Raw genomic sequence first — 19,520 nt, forward strand, 5'->3', positions numbered from 1 at the left:
AATATACTAATTGTATTATATATTAGTATATACTATATATTTTATATATAGCATACTAATATATTTATATATTTTATAAATATATGTATTTTACATATATTTATATACTATATTTTTATATATTGTATATATTTATATATGTTATATATATTTTTATTTATATTTTTATAAATGTATATTTTATGTATAGTATTGGTATCTAAATTTTATATATAATAAATATTATTATATTAGTATATAATATCTATTTTATACATAATATACTACTAGTATGGTATATAATGTGTATTAATTATATTCAAGTATAGTGTATATATACACACTATAAGTATATATACTATTACTGTATATTTTATATATTTAATATTTATTGTCCTTGTATATAGTATATACATTAGTACACAGATATTTAAAATTATATATCATTTATGCGTTTAAACACCCCTTATATATAGAAACTTATATATCCTAAAAAATGCATAAACTTATATAAAAAGCATATACTTATATGTAAGTATATATTCTTATATATTTTATGTTTATACATTGTCATTATATAATAGAATGTGTCATATATTACACAAAAATATATTTGCTATATACATATATTTACTAGACCTATAAATAGTATATATACATAGTGTATATAATGTAGTGTGTGTATATACATAAAAACCGCAAATCTGTTTCAGTTTTATGAGTAGTAGTTTGCATTTTGTGCCAGAAACGTGGCACTGTGCAATCCAGTTTCTCTTAAATACCCACAAGGGGATGGTTTCCAGGGAGGTCAGGGGTGAAATTCAAGCTCAAGCATTTTTTGCCTGCTGTAGCTCCTTTTGCACTGATGTCCTGTGTGCACACTGACTCCTTGCTTTAAAGGGGAGGGATTAGCTCTATTTCAGCAAGAGGTCTGAACTACTACAGGACAAGCTCCTACAGCAACAGATGATTTTAAGCACTTCACATGTATGTCCACAGGGTAGGTATTGTCACACAACAGACACACACAAACCAAGAAGAGGTGGATAATCTGTATTTTTTTTAAGAAGCAAAGTTGAAGCACTCGCACTTCAATTAAGATCAGTCTCTTTTCAGTTATTTACCCAGTGTAAGAGTTGTATTCTGCTAACATACCGCCTAACAGCGCCACTGAGTGTAAGTGGATTTGATTTCAGGAACTTCAGTTGGGTTTATACATGGCTAAAACAATTCTTTTCCTTCTTTCATCAACAAACAGATGGGAAACAAACAGATCATTTGCTATCCTGTTAGTATGATATAGTCTGCAGGTTTCTCCTCTACACAGTAGAACAGAATGCAGCGTGAGGGATTTTGGATATGCCCCAGTCTATAACAACAACTTGCTCAACATCTCTCAAAAACTTTATACAGGTCAGGCAGGTTAGCAAGCTGCAAAATGCTGCCATCTTCTGCAAAGTGCTTAGGAGGTAAAAGATGAGTCCTAAAAGCTTTGTAAAGCACATGTTCCACAGTCCATTTCCACTTTGTTGAGCCAGAGTCAGAACCTTCAGCCTGAAACACAGGGGAAAAAAGACAAGCTATTAAACTGACAAGAGCAGAGAATTCCGTAAAAGCCTTTATTATGTATGACTACCATGATGGTAAAATTCTTCCTCGTACTACCAAAGTTCATTGTATACACTCAAGTTAATTTTAAGCTCAAGTCACTTACTGAATGATTAAGCAGATACTTAGAAGGAAGCAAGCTGTATTTATAATTTCTATGCATCCTTATTCTTCTATAGAGATCTGTCATGGCTCAGCAGATTAAAACATACAGCCCCAACTCAGAGGCCAAGAACTGTTGTAATACCAAGTACCCAGCAATGCCCAGAGTTAAAAGGTTCTTCTAATACATATAATCAGAAATGTAAGCCATATTCATCTTGCCACACACCGCTGCTTGTTTCACTTCACTAAAAGCAGTGTCAGGACCAGAAGTCCAGAGTGGAAAGAGGAGGAGTTTCCTGTGTGGTGTTACATGAACATGTAACTAGTCCTGTGAACAGGTACCTGAGAGCTTGTTGGGTTGGCTTCATCTATTACATATTGCTTTCTAATGGAGTAGAACAGTGCTAGTTCTTTGCTCAGGCTTTCAAAACATGGCTTTTCTTCATCCCAGTTTACCTGTTAGAAAAAAAAGAAGTCATCTTTTAGAAGTAGAATCTGGGCAGCAGAGACCTGATAGAGACTGTTAATATGTTGAAGTCATCATAATGTCTTGGCCATTTTTGTGCTGACAAGGTAAAAGCATAGAACAAAGAAATGCAGCAACACAGGCTTTCAACTTGCAATACATGCTCATTCCATCAGTGGTGAATGCAGAGGCAAAGCACAACTCATCAGTAACCACAGCAGAAGTGTCTGGAGCATGAACCAGTGCATTTAACCAACTCCAGTCTTGCCTTTGCGGCTTCTAATGAATTAATTGGATTCACTTCATTCTTTCCTACATTGAGAAAGTCATTTGTGAAGGAATAAAACCATGAAGAGAGCATACCTCTGTGGCCAAACGAAGGATGAACATGGGCAGTCCTTCCAGTGGCGGAACATAGCTCTCTATCAAAAGTGGCAACCCAATGAGGTTTCCTTCCTGTAAAAAAATCACTGCTCCTTCAGTAAAAAATCCCGGATATTCTTTCTTCCAGTAACTGCATCAAAATCCAGGTGAAGTGTCTGGGTTATATGACCCAGATATATAGAGTAAGATACAGAGGTATAGAGTAAGGGATGCGTTAAGCCAAAGGCAAGGCACATTGAGAGCAATGGGGATGCTGTAACCAGCTGCACAGTTGGATAAGAGATCTACATCCTAGTTATGGAAGCAATGACTAAAGCATTTGATTTGGTAACTAACTGAATGTACAGCTACTTTGTGTAGCAGCCTTCTAAAACCAGCTTCAATCCCGACAGTTCTTGGTGATACTGCAAGCAAACTAACGCAGGTATCTACCAAAATGTAGAAGCATTGAAATCGTTTAGGTTGGAAAAGACCTTTAAGATGGAGTCCAGCCATAAAGCCAGCACTGCCAAGGCCATCTTTCAGTTACTGGTAGCAGTAAGAGCAGCAGTTACCTCATCAATTTCAAGAGAAAAATATTCTTTCAACATTTCAGTCTTCTTTTTGAGGAACTCCACAATGTACTCAGCCAGCCCTTCTTTTGGGCCATCTTCTTCTGTCCAGCCACTTTCAGGGTCCTCTAAAGCAAGCATTGAGAGTTCATATACAGGAGCTGGCTCCTAAAAATGGAGGAGGCAAAACTTGTTAATGATCAACATGCTCTAATAGAAATTTGCAGCTGCTTCTTACACATACAACTGATTATCATTTACCATCTCTGGCCAGCAGAGCAAACAGATCTGCTTATCATAGCCAAGCTCCAAAGCAGGCTGGTCATTCTATGTTTTATTCTTACTGTAGAAGAAATGCAGCATCAGTCTTGGAGTGGACAAAACCCAACATGTGAAACCATGCATCTCCCTGAGAGGAGAGGCTTCTTGGAAAGAAATGTTTTTAAAATCATTTTACACAGGATAGAATGGAAAATTGTACTTACAGACAGCCTTAAGACTCCAAAGTTTGCAAAGTCATAAATAAGGATCTGGTAGAAGAGTTCTTGGCTAAATCAGAAGCACAAAAATCAGTTATATGGACAGGATCACGTCTCAACCAGTTCTCATTATTAAGAGGGGAAAGTGAGGCTCCTCTTGGAAACACCAGATGTACACATCCAGTAACACATAGGCTTGAACAGTTTAGTTAAAGACTCACATGCACTATCCAGATGCTGACAATTAAATCTTGTTTCTTGGTTTCTGACATGGGCCACACTGGTATGCACTCACACATGCAGCCACTATCCATTAATCCCTATATCCTGTATTTCAACCTCTTTACTCATACAACATCTTTCCCTTCCCCAGCCCATGAGCACACAGTACAGCTGCTATGGCAGTGCCACTGATTCCCTGTCACTTTTCCCCAGCACACCAGGCTCCTTTCCCACTGCTCTGAACTCCCTGCTCCATCTTTTGCCTCATGACTTTTCAGACAAGCAATAAGTAAATGATGGTGTTTTCCCCACTATTTCCTTCCTTCTTCTAAAGAGATTAATGATTGGTATTTACTTCAGCTGACAAGTCTGACATGTGCTTTACCTGAGCTTTGTTGTATTGAGAAGATACAGTTTTGTCTGATACTGGGCCAGCGCCCACTGAGGACTGACACAGCCCACAAAAGAGTGGTCCCTTAGCATCTCCTGAAGACCTGAAACAATGGACGGGAGGGGGGGAAGAAACAATAAGGTATAGTTTCATATTTGCAACCCAGTCCTAGTTTTATCTGAGTGGATTGTGGGGTTTTGGCATTACAGTCTCGGATGACTGCTCAGTCACTGCTACAGCCGTGCTGCCGCTTACCGGTCCGTACTACCAATTACCCACGTTTTGAAGTGTTACTCATTTGCGTGCATGAGCAGACATAGTCCTCACTTCGGATGTAACACAACAGTTAACCCACAGTGCAAATTAAACATTAAATAAATCCCAGCGTCTGACCTGAACACTTTCGGAATTCATTTCCAGCCACAGGAGAGCAGCTTGCTCCAAGCCCCTGTGTCCAACCTGGCCTTGAACACTGCCAGGGATGGGGCAGCCACAGCTTCTCTGGGCACCCTGTGCCAGCGCCTCAGCATCCTCACAGGGAAGAGCTTCTGCCTAAGAGCTCATCTCAGTCTCCCCTCTGGCAGGTTAAAGCCATTCCCCTTGTCTCATCCCTACAGGCCCTCATCCAAAGCCCCTCTCCAGGTTTCCTGGAGCCTCTTTAGGCACTGGAGCTGCTCTAAGGCCTCCCCTTCAGGAGCCTTCTCTTCTCCAGGCTGGACACCACCTCTTCACACCCTGGTCCTTGGTGTTTAAGACACATCTCAGTTACAAGCTCACTCAGCAGCACAGTGGAGCTGACTGGGCCACCTCTTGAATACCTTTTCCCTCAGCAGTTCCAACACAATTGGTGAAACACCACCAATCCAGAGCAGCAGAAGCCTTGCTTACGTGCATGTGCCCGGCTACTGATTTCGTCCTGGAGTGTCAGCACGCTGGTCAGGTTGATGATTCTCCTTCGAGGGGTGCAGGCAGCAGTCATGTCCTCGCTGCTGTCGTCTTCCTCCATTTCTACGTCCGCGTCTTCCCGTGGTCTCTTCCTGCAATAGCAAACCAAAAGGGACTAAGTTAATTCTTCTACCACACCAACAGATGGGATGCTCAATTCATATGCTGTGCCTGAACACTAAAAGCTTCCCAGGAAGAAAGCCTGTTTTCTTTTACTTCCTGGGCATAATTCCATAGGAAAAAGTAATTCTTAAGAGAATTCCTGACTCTCTGACACTAATCAACAGGCACCTGTTGCAGCACAAACCAAGCTGGGCTCTAAAGTTACATCAAAGAAAATGTTGATGTTTTCAATGATCTTTTCCCATTCTCATGTTTAAAGATCATACTGGGGGGCACTGACATCAGGTTCCCTCAGAAGACTCTGGCCTCTTGTAACAGCAGGAGCTACAGAAACCTTCCAGCACTTTTATCTTTACTAGGTCAGTGTGTGCCAAATTCAGTGATGGGGTTTCTACACCCGCCAAAAAGGAGGGCCTCCAAAGGTCTCCCTGTGCTGAAGTTAATGTCATTATTACACAGCTTCCTGCCTTTCAGCATGCGCAGACATCCCAGGTACAAACTCCATCACAACTCATGTGATTTGCCATTCACAGCTGAAGTTTAATTGCTCCACAAAATGCCATGGAATTATTCTAGGGAAAATCTTTCAAGAAAGTCCAAAACCCCTCAGTTTCAGGGCCGCACCGTGAAATAAATGGGTATTCCCTCAGGAAAGGTGACACTTACCGAGACGGTGCTCCCTCAGGAGACAAGCGTTCGCTGTTCCTCAGCCCCCCAGGCACCGCTGTGTCCTGAACAAGGGGGGCTGCTTCCACCGGAGCACTGACATCTGCCATCTCAGCATCCTGTGGCCCCGCTGCCCCCTCCATGGGCCTGGCATTGCCCTGGGCTGCTGCTTCCTTGGGGGCTGTGCTCAGGGGGTTGTTCGGTGGCTGGAGGAAAGCATCCAGCTTCTGCTCCCGGGAATCGGTGCGCACCATCTGATGCGCGTACACTTTGTCACTGGTTCCCTTGGGGGCCGCCAAGGAGTCGGCTGCTGGTTTCACAACCCCGCTGGACGAGCAGTCAGCCCCAGGAAGCAAGGTCTTGGAAGGAAAGAGGACACAAAGATCAGCCACGCTTCTCATAGCACTGCTCAGGGGGAGGAGCTTCCGCACCCCACAGACACAGTGTCTGCTGCTGGAACAGGCCACCAGCTCTGCCCTTGCAATCCACATAATGGGAATGTGGCTGTCTGGGCAGTTAACAAAATGGCTCATCGGCATTCCTTTGCCTCAAAGGGAAAACCTTTAATGTAAAAAAGATCACAAGGAAGCCTGTGTTTTTCAATAGTTGTAATTCTTACACTATGCTGAGAGATAAGGGAATCTTCCTGATTTTCCTCTAGTTTGATTAAGCCCAAACTGTTGCCAAATACACCCAAAGCATTGTCAAATACATGGAACAGTTTCCTCAGTCCTCTCTTTCACATGAACCAGGGCAGGAAAACATCCAATTTACCACCTATCAAGGCTAATACACTTGTAAAACCAAATCCATCGATCAGATACCTGACAGGAAGGTTCTGACAATGGTTTTGTACACTTTTCCTCTCCTTTGCCACATTAACATTGGCTTTGTAAAGGAATTTAATCCCCAAAACACAGAGATCTCGAGCTACCAGGACAAGGCTGATGACTGTCAATCACTGCACAGATTGTGCTACTCAGCAGAGTAAATGTATCCACCACAGTTCAAACAGTGCAGAGCCATGGTCACTCCAAACACACTCTCACCTGAGTAAAGTACATCCTTGAGGAATTCGAGCCCAGTAACCTGCTCTCTATGTGCTGCTGTACACGCTCTAGAATACTGTCCTCATGAAGGAAATGGACCTCATGTTTTGTAGGGTGCACATTCACATCTACATTCTGGGGGGCTATTTCCAGGCTGGAAAACATTGGAAAAGAAGTTAATCTAATCAGAGAGGGCACAAAGGGGTTCAGTACAAAAGGTGGGGCTGTTACTTCATAACAGAAATGTCAAAGTGGTCCTGAAACCTCCTGAAGTTACACTGCAGTCAGATTGTTGGGTGTATTAATAACTGATCTGCAGAACTCTAGTCCAAACTCACCAAATCTGCTTTTATAAGGAAGCTCAAACCAATCTCTCCGCTGTACTATGACTGCAAAGAGGTTTCAGAAGTATCTTTTGCTTGCAGTGTCTCATGATTTAATATGAGGGGACTTAACCTGAAACTACAGACACTCACTACCTCTGAAAACAAGGCCTCTGTAAAGATTTCTTTAATGTGATTTAATTACCTCCTATCTAGCAATTAATTACCTCGGTGCAATGCTTAACACTACTATCAGGATCACAAATGCCCTTCTAAACCGAATCACCCCAGCTACATCCTACAAGGTGGTATGAAAAGGCTACTTCTTCCTGTTACTTTACCTTAAGTACAGGAAGGGATGTGTGCCTTTTGGCAGGTAAGCAGCATATACAGTCTCTATGGCTTTCCGCAGAGCGGCCGACTCCACCAACCGATCTGAAACACACAACACAGCACTGCTCTACAGGACCTCACTGACACACAGCACCCCAGTGCTCCTCCAGACCAACATCTTCACATTTCCTATCTTCAGAGGGCACCCGGTACATGCGGTTTCCCCCAAGACCTATTTATTCTTCATGTAAGCCCAGGAATAGGCAGTATCTGCTTAGGATGCTCTATATTTAGAAGTAGTTTTTTCCACAAATACTAAAATTGGTTATTTTATTGGTTATTGATTACCTTTTCATTACTGCATGCCATCAAGCCTTGCTGCACCCCATGCCAACATGGCTACAGAATGGAGAGACCACCCCATGTAAGCTGGCAGGACACAATCACAACCTTGACACTCCACAAACTTCAGCGTCTTCAGGCCCAGCCTTTGCTGCTTCCCACTATTCAGAGTGCAAAGCATGATGCACACTACAAATAGAGAACCACCTTCAGATCTACAGTGAACTGTAACACTTATTGCTCCACGTTTTTAGGAAGGCTCATACACTCTGTAGTTCTCTAGGAAGTTTTGTTCTTGTGATGATTATCTGAGCACCCTGTGAATGTACAAAACACTGCCTTTTTGTTTAAAACTTACAGTTTATGAAGAGTAGAAATATACATTTCTTCACGGAGTAGTTTGCATTTGTGATGTAGCCTTTCATCTTAAAGGCCAAGCTCGCATCCTCACAGTCCACTTCTATCAGTTCCCTATTCACAGAGACACATACAAATAATGACTTCTTCTGCTGATGCACATTTCAAGCAGTCCTCATGAGCAGCATTGTACTTTTCTGCATTCATCTCACAGTTGTACCATGAAACCCTCAGGAATGATTTGAGAGCTCCAACATTCATTGCTGAGCCACAAAAATCATTGTCATAATAGTTTTTATGATTTCCATGATTCCTTAGTCAAGGAAATGCACTCTGGCAGGTTGTGGGCGCAGCTCCATAGCAAGGCATTGGGCCAGCTTCAGAAGCTGGCAGAAAGAAGATTAACAGGATACTTATTTCCAGTTCAACCTCGGTAACTGCTGAGTGCCATTTTTATCTGTGTTCATTTTGTAATTCAAAACAACAAGCCAGACTCAACACAATGAAAGTGTCGCTTGAAAACACTTGCTCAAAACATTGACATTGAAATGGACAAAAGGAAACCTGTATCCAACAAGCATGAGCAGTAGACAAAAAACAAATGCATAAGAAAGAAACACAAACGCTGCAAACCTTGTCACTAAACAGCCTCTCTAGTTTGCTGTCTCATAACATTGTTGCCCTGTACTAAAAGCTATATCCCCTACAAGTGAGACTCAACTGAATCAAATGGACACCCATGTATTCACGGGACAAATCCATTCTACGAGTCCATTCAATGGATCCTTCACAGCTGAAAGTCTTACAAAGGGAGTTTTCCCTGAAGTGGTAAATAAAACCAATCCCCTCTTGACAATGTAAAATGCTTTGCCTTGTTTGCTCAGCCTCAGCTAACATAGCTTTTGTCAACATAGCAAACCACAGGAACCCAGAAAAGCGAATCTGAGTTCTCTTTTAGTGCATCAGAGGAACAGCTTTGCAACCTCCCTCTTCCCTTCCGGTATCCTGAAGGAACATCCCACATTCCACAAAACTGGGAAGAGTTCTGGTACTGCAACACTGCCTCTTTTCTGCAATTGACCATGAAGGAAGCAGAAGGTAGCACAGCCCATGTTCATCAGGAAAGAAGAAGGTAAGGGGATTTGTATTCCATTCTAGGGTTCTATGATTTACCAGAAAATGTCAGAAGGAAACACGGCATCAACATACCTGCTAACAGCATTCCCAAAGATGGATCTGATGTTGTCCACTGTTGAGGCGTTTGATAAGGTTCTAACATCTGACATGGTTTCACCTTGCTGAAGGGAGCAGAAATGAGCATCATCAATTCAATCAAAATCAGTTTGAAAGCGAGCAACCTAAGCAGCTCAGCCAATAATCAAGACTGGCACAGAAGGTTCCCTACCCCATTCTCTTTCATACAGCCATTAGTGACCAGACTCTCAAAAGAAGCTAAAACAGCTCGTAAAGCTACAACAAAATAAAGTGTTTGCCACACAGGAAAAAAACCAAACTCCTTACAAATATATTTGTGCCTTGTTTGCTTTTAACTGATTCGTTTCCTATCCAAATTGCATCAAATATGCTTCAGCATTTCAATACAAGGGAAGGTTCTATACGCTACCCCCACTGCAGGAGATGCAGTGCACATTTCCTCTCATTGTCAGACACATACATTACATATACATACACATATACAGACACACAGTGAAATTATAAAGACTTATTTTCATACCTTTTTAACTGAAAAGCTGATGCCTGAGTTATGGATGGCATACCTGAAAAACAGGGAATCATGGAACAGTTTGTGTGGGAAGGGACCTTAAAGCTTCTCCAGCTCCAACCCCTGCCACGGGCAGGGACCCCTTCCACTGGAGCAGCTTGCTCCAAGCCCCTGCGTCCAACCTGGCCTTGAACACTGCCAGGGATGGGGCAGCCACAGCTTCTCTGGGCACCCTGTGCCAGCGCCTCAGCACCCTCACAGGGAAGAGCTTCTGCCTTAGATCCAACCTAAATCTCCCCTTTGTCAGCTTAAAGCCAAAGACCACAGTATAGGAAGGAGAAGGTTACTTCCCTTGAAAAATGACCCCAAGCACACACCTGCCAGCCCCTAGCATTCCCCAGGGCAGATTAAAGAACTGGAAACTCCTGTTTCAATTTACCTGCCACAAACTTCCAGTATTTTTGCATATTCTTCGTTTCGATTTTTTAAAGCTTTTCTCCTTGTCACTACATTGTAAAAGAGATCTTCAACCTACGGAGAAAAAGATCACAATTAAAACTAACTCTCAAAATCTTCTCTTGCTATGCAATTGTTGTGGTTTAACCCAGCAGGCAACTAAGTACCACTGATAAAGCACCAGAGACTGAACAGCCCTTGACCAGGGTAAGCACCACTCAGCAACAACAAAACATCCAGTTCCAACCCCTGCCATGGGCAGGGACACCTTCCACTAGAGCAGCTTGCTCCAAGCCCAGTCCAACCTGGCCTTGAACACTGCCAGGGATGGGGCAGCCACAGCTTCTTTGAGAACAGATTACGATTATAGTGTGTTCTAATGAAATACAAGTAAACATTAAAACAGTTGCTACAATTAAGGCTGTTAATGTCATTAAAACAGCAGCTTTAACTGCTCATTCACACTATTTATTTAAACAATATGCAAATTACTTCTCTGTTATACTGAGAAAGGCAAAAGTTTAAAGCTCAATTTCTTTTTCAAGACACATCATCCTAAAGGCTGACATAGGAAGCTGGCTGGGTGCACACTCCCACTGCGGACTTCAAGTCCAGGCATCCACTTCCCACCCTGCCTTGTGCAACACACATGCTCCTTCCCATTCTGAGCTCCTTATTCCTCTTAATCATAATGCCAGCCCTAATCCCAACCTGCATTAAAATCTTGGGAAGATACAGGAAAGATACAACTGAACAACAGATATTTCAGAGCAAGTAACAATGTTATCCTCAGAAGGACGGAAAAAACCCACCAGAACCAACAACCAAAGCACCCCAGCAACTTCTGACATCTACCTTGCTCTCTTTGGTGAAGAAAACAAAACCAAATCTCCAACAAATGACGCATCATCACTTGGAAAACATTCGACAAGGTGATGCTGTCATGTACCTGACAATGTAACACGTACCAGTGAGTGGTGAAGGGAACAGAAAAGGGACAAGAGAGAACAGGCACAAAACCCTACCGTGATCTGCGTTCCTTGGTTCCCAGCACAGGGCTTCGGAGGAGCTTTAATTTTCCCATCGCTGTAAGTAGCTCTAGGCAGAAAAACGACCACAAGAAGTTGTCAGACACCCAGATTTACAGTGGGCAGACAGACCCAGGATGGCAAAAGGGAGAAGACAGAAGAAATCACATCATCACCACATTCCTTCCAGCAAGGAACTTGGGACACTGACAATTGGTTGCAATCCCCCCCCCACCTTTGTGATGTTCATTGACCTTGGGACCCACATGGGCAGCAGAAGAGTGAGAATAACACCAAAGAAAAAGAGGCTCAAATGGTGCTACTGAGGCTTTTCCTATAAAGGCAGGATTATTGCATTTTATCTTTCTTTAATAGCTAGACCTGGACTAATAAAACTCCTTCCACTATGCTTTACACTTCAGCTATAAGCAATTCTCAACTTTACATACAAGATCTGCCTCCTTTTTGGCAGGATTTCGAGCACAAGAGACACGTAGGTCTTTCAGCAAGTTACACACTGTTTAGCTAAAGCTTACCTTTACAATCCAGAATAAGTAAAACAGAACAAAACAATCACTCAAACTCTGTTTCATCACATTCTGTGCCTTTCTTGTAATTACCCCAGAACCACTTGATTCCTCACCCCAGCCTCCTCCTTAATAAGGTCACTGACAAGACAATTAACTACATCTGTCCCTCCTCCTTATTAAGTGCACTAAAGAGAATTAACTGCATCTGTTCATGATCACAGCAGTCAGGTGGATAATTAGCAGGTAGCCTACCTGTATGCACACTTTGCATCAGCTGTTTTAGTTGTTACTGTAACATGGGCAACATGACTGATGCTAGCCAATGCCTGCAGAAAGAGAAAGCACCTTTGTAAACCTTCCTCTGGCCACCACTGAGTGTCCACACTTTAAACAGCACCACTAAACTTTGATACACCGCTAGCAAGTGGTTAATAAAAACCCCTACAAGGAAAGTGCAGGTCAGTAAGGCTTTAACAACTTCTAGTACATATAATACTGACTCTTATCCAGGACCTTCTTTTGGCTTTTCTCACATTTCATTATCTCTGCCAATGCAAGTAGCCAAGCATGTAATGTAACTAAAAGATATCTGCAAAGCTGTTACAGCTGTGCCCCTTCTTTCACATTAACAAAAAACACCTGGAAGGTTTTAGCTGTTACTTCCTTATCCCTGCCCAAATTCATCTCCTGACCATGTGTAAGATTACAAAGCCTGGTTTCAGCGGCTTTCCTGGAAGACTCAATGGACACGTTTATACAGCCCGAGGACCAGAGTCCACTGGTTGTGGAGCTGATTATGGCGGAATTGTGTGAGAAGAGGACTCATTAGTCCATTCCCTGTAGCATACAAGGATCTATGCATCTGAGCACAGGCAGCATACTTAAATATCTCATTGTCCATCTGGAGGGGAAAGCAGAACTCATCCTGGACTGTTCTTTCAGACAAGTTTAGATACAGGCTAGGAGAATGTGGAGAACAAGTATCTCCGAGGGATCAGAGATACTAACTTTGACTAACACCAAAAGCAAAGCAAGACAAATGTACGTTTCAAACATTTAGCCTTACATATGATATTTAGACAAATGTCTGACATGTAAGGGGCGCTTTCCACTCCAATCTTTCATTGTCTTTCATTGTCATTAAAACTCGCAGGGTTCTGAAGCAGCACTTCAGAAGAAAGGCCTTGTTCTCCTTAAAAACCCAGAACAACACAAAATCAACCCACTCGTACTCCAGAAAGGAAAAAGAATATACACCTCTCCCTGGTCAGCCATAAAGACACAGAAATGTATTTTAAACTGCATTCACATGGCAGACTCCCTCAGAAAGCAGAAGCTTCAGTGAAGGCCATTGGGAAAGAAACAGTATGAGTAAACCCCACTACAACAGGGTAACAACCAACAGTGAAGAGTGTGAAAAGTTGACGAAGCGCTTACCTCACCCCTAAAGCCATAGGTAGAAATACTAGCCAAGTCTTCAAACTTCTGCAGTTTACTCGTAGTAAACCTCTCACATACAATGTCCAGATCTTCTTTCTATGTGAAAGGGACGAGCAGCAGTCACTTTCCATCCCCAAGTCAAGGTCAGAAACATTTGTAAATTGAAATACATTTTAAAAGGCAGTATTAAACATCAGCAACTTCGTGTACTCACTCTGATGCCACAGCCGTTATCTTGCACCTGGATGAGCTTCAGACCACCTTCCTTCACTATCACGTGGATACTTGTGCATTTAGCATCCAAACTGCAGCAAACAAGACAGCATTCTAGAAAGCAGTGATTCTAGAGAGTGCACGACTGCATGTCTTCAATACCAAACTTGTCTCGCACAAGTGGTGGTTTATTTCTACTTGCCACTCACAAACCCAGCCCGGTTTGTGTTGAAGGGACCTTAAAGCTCCTCCAGCTCCAACCCCTGCCACGGGCAGGGACCCCTTCCACTGGAGCAGCTTGCTCCAAGCCCCTGTGTCCAACCTGGCCTTGAACACTGCCAGGGATGGGGCAGCCACAGCTTCTCTGGGCACCCTGGACCAGCGCCTCAGCACCCTCACAGGAATATCAGAATCCATCCTGTTCCAGATAAATCCTTACAGCCTGATTACTCTCCCTTCTCCCTGCAGCGATTCTAAACACCATTCACAGCAATTAAGAACAGCGTCCATTCTGGAAACCCACCACAGACTCTGCTCCTTCCACAGAGCTACACTCGCCAGCGAAACAGCAGCAATTTTAACCCCAGGCCGCCATTCATCCTCAAGACGAATGATTAACTGGCCACTAGCAGCAGATCATCCACAGCCTTACTCAACACCACAGCAAACCCAGGCACTAATTTAGAGTCATTTTGGACCCGCCGCTCTCCTGCGCACCCACTGTGAGTGCGCTCGACCACATCTCCTCTCAGCACCCAAACCACGGCCGCGCCCCGGGCACCCCCCGCGGTACCAGTTCTCGATCATCTCCTTGATGGCGTTCGCCGGTCTCTGGATGACCTCGCCGGCCGCGATGCGGTTCACCACGGACTCATCCAGCCGCCGGATGATGCCAGCGGCCATCGGAGCCGCGACAGGAGCCCGGCTGGGCTGGAAAGGAGCCCGGCGCGGCCAGCCCCAGCGAACAAACGGGCCTCTGAAGGGAGAGGCGGGAGCTGGGGCTGCTGCCGGGGGTGGGCGCTGAAGGGAAAGCGGAGCGGGGGCTGCCCGGAGGGAGGCCGGTGAAGGGCGCCAGCGGCGCGGCGGCTGCACGGAGAGAGCGGAAGGGGAAGAAGGCCGCAGGGCCCCACTTCCGCCAAGCCGCCACTTCCCGCCCCCTCGGCCGAGGGCTCTCTGATTGGCTGACGCTATGCCCATCACGAGGCCAAAACATCAACACGGAGGCGGGGCCGGAAGGCGGTGCGAGCACGAGGTTGCGCTGCGATTGGCTGCGGGGAAAGGCAGCGAGGTGTGAGCGCCCGCCGCCGCAGAGAAGAGCGCCGCCTGGTGGCAGGAGGAACGCGCCGCCTGGTGGCGGGTGGAGGGCGCCGCCTGGTGGCGGGTGGAGGGCGCCGCCTGGTGGCGGGTGGAGGGCGCCGCCTGGTGGCAGGAGGAGGGCGCCGCCTGGTGGCAGGAGGAGGCCGCCGCCTGGTGGCAGAAGGCTGCGCCGCACGCGTGAGGCCGCCTCAGCACCCTCACAGGGAAGAGCGTTTGCCTAAGAGCTCATCTCAGTCTCCCCTCTGGCAGGTTAAAGCCATTCCCCTTGGCCTGTCCCTACAGGCCCTTGTCCCAAGCCCCTCTCCAGGTTTCCTGTAGCCCCTTTAGGCACTTGGAGCTGCTCTAAGGTCTCCCCTTCAGGAGCCTTCTCTTCTCCAGGCTGACCCAGCCCAGCTCTCCCAGCCTCAACCCCACTGTCCCAACACCACACATCCCTGTCTGCACTTGGACATGGAGCTGTTGACCACCAGCAGCCAATTCCTCATCCATCCTTCAGATCCATGATGCTCATATAGAGCCAAGGATAACCTGCCTCTGCACTGTGTGTTCACATTACTTACCTTGTTGCCCACTTTCGGGATGGAGAAAGGAAGTAATGCTAACCTTAAGAGAGGGTGCTGTATCACTTCTATCACTGAGCGCATCCAAACAACGGGACAAAGCCACTTTAAAAGACCAAAGCGTTGTCAAAAGCACAGCCACGGTTGTTGTGTTGTGTTGCATCTATCGATACAAGATGGGAAAGCAGACTACGTGACTTGAACAAGTCAAAGTCCACGGGTGGGATGTGGTAGGTGGTACCCAGGCACCAGCATCTGTGTGAACCAACAGACATCAGTGCTCAGAGGGACGAGTGGCTGACGGGGACTAATGACTGAACGTCATGTAACCTCTGAGCTCTCTATCTCTGCTAGTTAGGGGTGTCCCCTTCGGTGCAGACACAACGAGGACACCACCTCAGCTGCGGGGCAGGAAGCGGACGGTGCTGCTTGTTGGCTTGGAAGGGACTCTGCCCCGGGCACGGGCACAAGGGTCACTGCTGCGCCTGTTGGCACGGCACGGCTGTGTTGGTGGGACCCGTCACGAGGCAGGAAACGAAACCTTCGGCTTTCTGAACTCGTCTGCAAGAACGGACCTTGGCAGCAGGGGAGCCTTTGGGGCACTTCCTGCTCCTGCACCGCGGCCCTGCCACGCACAGGCGCTGCCGGGCGTTACTGAGCCTGCGCTCCCTGGGTTCTACATGAGTGGAAAGGAGACAGAAACTGGAATGGGTGAGCCCGCTTGCGCAGGCAGTGCTGAGAGTGAAGGGGTACGAGGTCAGCAGTGCTGGCTGGTCTGGGGTGCTTGGGTGCGGGTGAAGGAGCTCTGGGAGGAGGTGCTCATAAAGACCAGGAGGGCAGCATGAAGTGATGTATAAAGCCCTGTCTACATAGCTCCTACACCTCTTCTGTTGCCACTGTAGAGGTGTTGGTGTGGGTACATTTCCAAGGGAAAATGTTTCACTTGGATGGGAGAGCGAATAACAGGTCCCACCACTTCCTTGTCACTCCACGCAGGAACCCACACATCACAGCTCAGGATGGAGGCGCATCCATTGCATGGAAGGGATGGGCCTTGGCACAAGGCTGATGCTAGAATCACGCCTTTTAGCTCTGCTCCTTTCTCAGTGATGGGAAAACCTCCTTTTGTGGGGAAGAACATCCTTTGTAACACACCCATAACGCATATCACAAGCCGTGCTGCAATTGTGCGAGCTACTCCACCTAAAGCTCTTGCTTCGCTGAGCAGCCATCATCTTCTCCTGGCTCCTGAGAGTACAGCACCAAACCTGGGTCAGATCTTACCATGGACCTGCACCTAGTGGGATGCAGACTCAGCTCCAAACTGAAGGCATCACATCTGTTGTAATGCCAACATGCACCTGACACTGACACACGGCAAACACACACTTCCCTCTGTCCCTTGAGGACCCAAGCAAACTATACCACATGTCAGGGCCCTGGAGAAACCAACTAGCCTCAAGGGCCTGACCAGCCTCACCTGGATCATACCCCATCCCATGGGCCTGGCGTTCTAGGGACTGTGTTTGACCCTGGTTCCCCTCCCCGGGCCTTATCCTGACTCTCCCCACACGAGAGAGTAAGTAAAAGAAATTATGCTGGCTATAAATGATGTCTGCAGCTATTACAGCGATGAGGGCAGAAGTTTGTGGTGTAGGTGTGGTTTCATGGAGGCACTGGAGCTGCAGTCTCTATCAGGATGATTATTGCAGGATGTTTGCTTGACTTTAAAAGCGTATCTCCGAACTGACGTAGTAATGCTGGTGATGAGCTCCTGTTCACCATAGGTTATTTCTGAGGTCAGCAAACAGGTCCCAGAGAAACCAGGTGCTTCAGAATGACAGCTTTAAAAGAATGTGTAATGGAATCTTAAGCCCATAGGAAGTAAAGGGTAATGCAACATGACTAATGGCAAATATGTGTCTGCTTTATTATTTTGCTTCTAGTTGTCCTAGTGCTGAAAAATGCCTTCACATCTTTCCTCTCTAATGTTTCTTGCCTGTCACTCTTTCCTGTCACTCCTTTTCCTTAAAGCCCGACTGCTTAACCTTGCCTATGCCATCACAGGGGCTAGTGTATTTGTAAACCACCTCAACATCTATTAAGGCACTTTATAGCCCTCCAAGAAGAGTTCTGTACCATGGTACAAGCAGTTGTCAGCAATCCACACGCAATCTCTGGTGCTCTTTCCAAGACAAACCGTTTTATTTCTCCTGTGTTTGCTATCAGCACAACCCTTTTGTAGTGGCATTCTTTATACACTCAAACCAGTTGTGGCACAGTGTGTCCCGAGTGGGGGCTGGAGCCCCGTGACAGCAAGCACTGTGTACGTTGTTAGGAAAGCACTGCAATCTTTTACACCTCCACAAGGCCTGTTGTGCGTGGAAAGACTGCTCTAGGGATGTCTCTTAGCTAGACTTTAACCCAGCTATTGATAGCAGCAATAAAGCTGCAGAAGCATGAAACTCGTTTAGTATCACCCAAGTAGTTACCTTCCTTTGCTATCTCCTTTTATGGCTGCTAAACAATTTGGAGTAACCCAGCCAGTTGAAGACTGTTTACATGAAGTGCAGTCACTGCCGTGAAAGCAGCTCAAACAGTCTTACAAGAGGCAGGGGCTGAGCCAAGCCAGCGATGAAGAATGGGTTGGGAAAGCAATAGGCGTGACGAGGGTGAAGAGACGTGCTCCTCTTGCACCCGCCATCTCAACCTGTTTGTTTTGGAGGCAAAGCAGCTGAGTGAGGAGGAGTGGGGACAAAGGAAGAATGAGAAAGGTGAAGAACAATAACTGAACAGTTCCATATTTAGTAAAATGTGGCATCCTTTATTTCACCTTAGAAAGTTCAGGAATGTAGAGGTCATTGGCTCAAGGCTCAGATGTTCCCCAAGAGCTACTTCATCTACTAAAGGAAAGGTTAAGGTATTGAAACTTCAGCATATGTATCTTGCCCATTCTTGTAAGGTCCAATCATGCAGTAATCACAGAAATGCAGTAGAGCCCAGGTGGGAAAGGGCCCCCAAGGATCCTCCTGTGATCCTCTGGTCCAACTTTTGGTGGGAAAGGGAGCCTAGATAAGATGATCTTGGAAATCTCCAGGGATGGGGGCTTTAGAGCATCCCTGAGGAGCTTTTCGCAGTGATTGACTGCTCTCACCGTTGTAGATTCCTTTATTACGTATCAAGATGAGGACAACTGTATATAATTTAAAGTGTTTATTCTTCAATTTACTCCCATGAATATAAAATAACTCTCTACAGCTAATAAAGTACTTTTAAGTTTGTCTTAAGCTCTGAGACTGTGCCAAAAGAACCCATCTTTCAGAATATATTAAATCCCAGGGGAAAAACCACAGTGACAGATATAAGCAATGCCCTGCACTAGTATTACACCATCATACAGGAGTAACCAGCCAGAGCTCCCAGGATGTTTTATAAAGAGAAGTCTTATATTCTGCAGAACACAGAGTCACACAGAAAGTTACAAAAATCAAGGAGAAAAGGAGGGCTTTTGTTTCACGCTTCCCAACTGGCCAAGAAGGTTTTTTGTTCCAAAGAAAAAGATAAGCAGACTGTCAGAAAAAACCAGCATCATCGTGAACAGGAGCTTGGAAAACTCCAAACACTGTGGAATGACGCAGTTGCTGTAAACAGGGAGAAAAAAGAAGTTGGCATAAATTTGATCTCATAAATTCCATCTTTGTATCATTTTGGGAACATGGAGAATGCTGCCTCCGCACCAGTGTGTGACTCATTTACATCAGCATTCTGCTTGTGACAGGTTTTTATGGCAAATGAGAAGAAGACATAACAAGTAAGGTTGTGGTATGTTCGCAAAGGATGACTACGGAATGCCTCACCTACGGCAGTGCCCTCCCTAAGAACCAGGGCTTAGTCTGCAGCACTGCAAGTGAAAGGCTGAAGGACTTGCAG

At 45.4% G+C, this 19,520-nt stretch overlaps 1 protein-coding gene across 2 annotated transcripts; it reads right to left on the reverse strand.

Annotated features, from left to right (window-relative positions):
* Positions 1–786: 786 nt before the first annotated feature.
* Positions 787–14,794, reverse strand: MLH1 (mutL homolog 1). Of its 2 annotated transcripts, XM_080610200.1 has the most exons (19): positions 14,507–14,794; positions 13,715–13,805; positions 13,498–13,596; positions 12,313–12,386; positions 11,528–11,600; positions 10,486–10,577; positions 10,059–10,101; positions 9,533–9,621; positions 8,325–8,437; positions 7,633–7,726; positions 6,969–7,122; positions 5,920–6,278; positions 5,074–5,222; positions 4,180–4,288; positions 3,579–3,642; positions 3,097–3,261; positions 2,522–2,614; positions 2,035–2,148; positions 787–1,533 (listed from the first exon to the last, which is right to left on the reverse strand). In XM_080610200.1, exons 1-19 carry the CDS (start codon positions 14,614–14,616, stop codon positions 1,366–1,368), a joined length of 2,253 nt encoding a protein of 750 aa, XP_080466326.1. In that variant the 5' UTR covers positions 14,617–14,794; the 3' UTR covers positions 787–1,365. The 2 variants fall into 2 exon arrangements, with proteins under 2 accessions (XP_080466326.1, XP_080466327.1); XM_080610201.1 differs by lacking the exon at positions 12,313–12,386 and having other exon boundaries at positions 13,715–13,827; positions 14,507–14,588.
* Between the last annotated feature and the right edge of the window lie 4,726 nt (positions 14,795–19,520).

Source organism: Psittacula echo (genome assembly GCF_963264785.1).
Source record: "Psittacula echo genome assembly, chromosome: 2".
Taxonomy (NCBI): domain Eukaryota; kingdom Metazoa; phylum Chordata; class Aves; order Psittaciformes; family Psittacidae; genus Psittacula; species Psittacula echo.

Bases quoted from the DNA above. Each gene is read 5' to 3' on its own strand.
- MLH1 (XM_080610200.1), bottom strand. From the start codon at position 14,616: ATGGCCGCTGGCATCATCCGGCGGCTGGATGAGTCCGTGGTGAACCGC. The intron at 7,727-8,324 runs GTAAGTTTTAAA...TGTGTGTTTCAG, and splicing joins ATTTCTACTCTTCATAAACT to ATCGGTTGGTGGAGTCGGCC. The intron at 3,262-3,578 runs GTAAGTACAATT...CTCCATTTTTAG, and splicing joins TTGGAGTCTTAAGGCTGTCT to GAGCCAGCTCCTGTATATGA.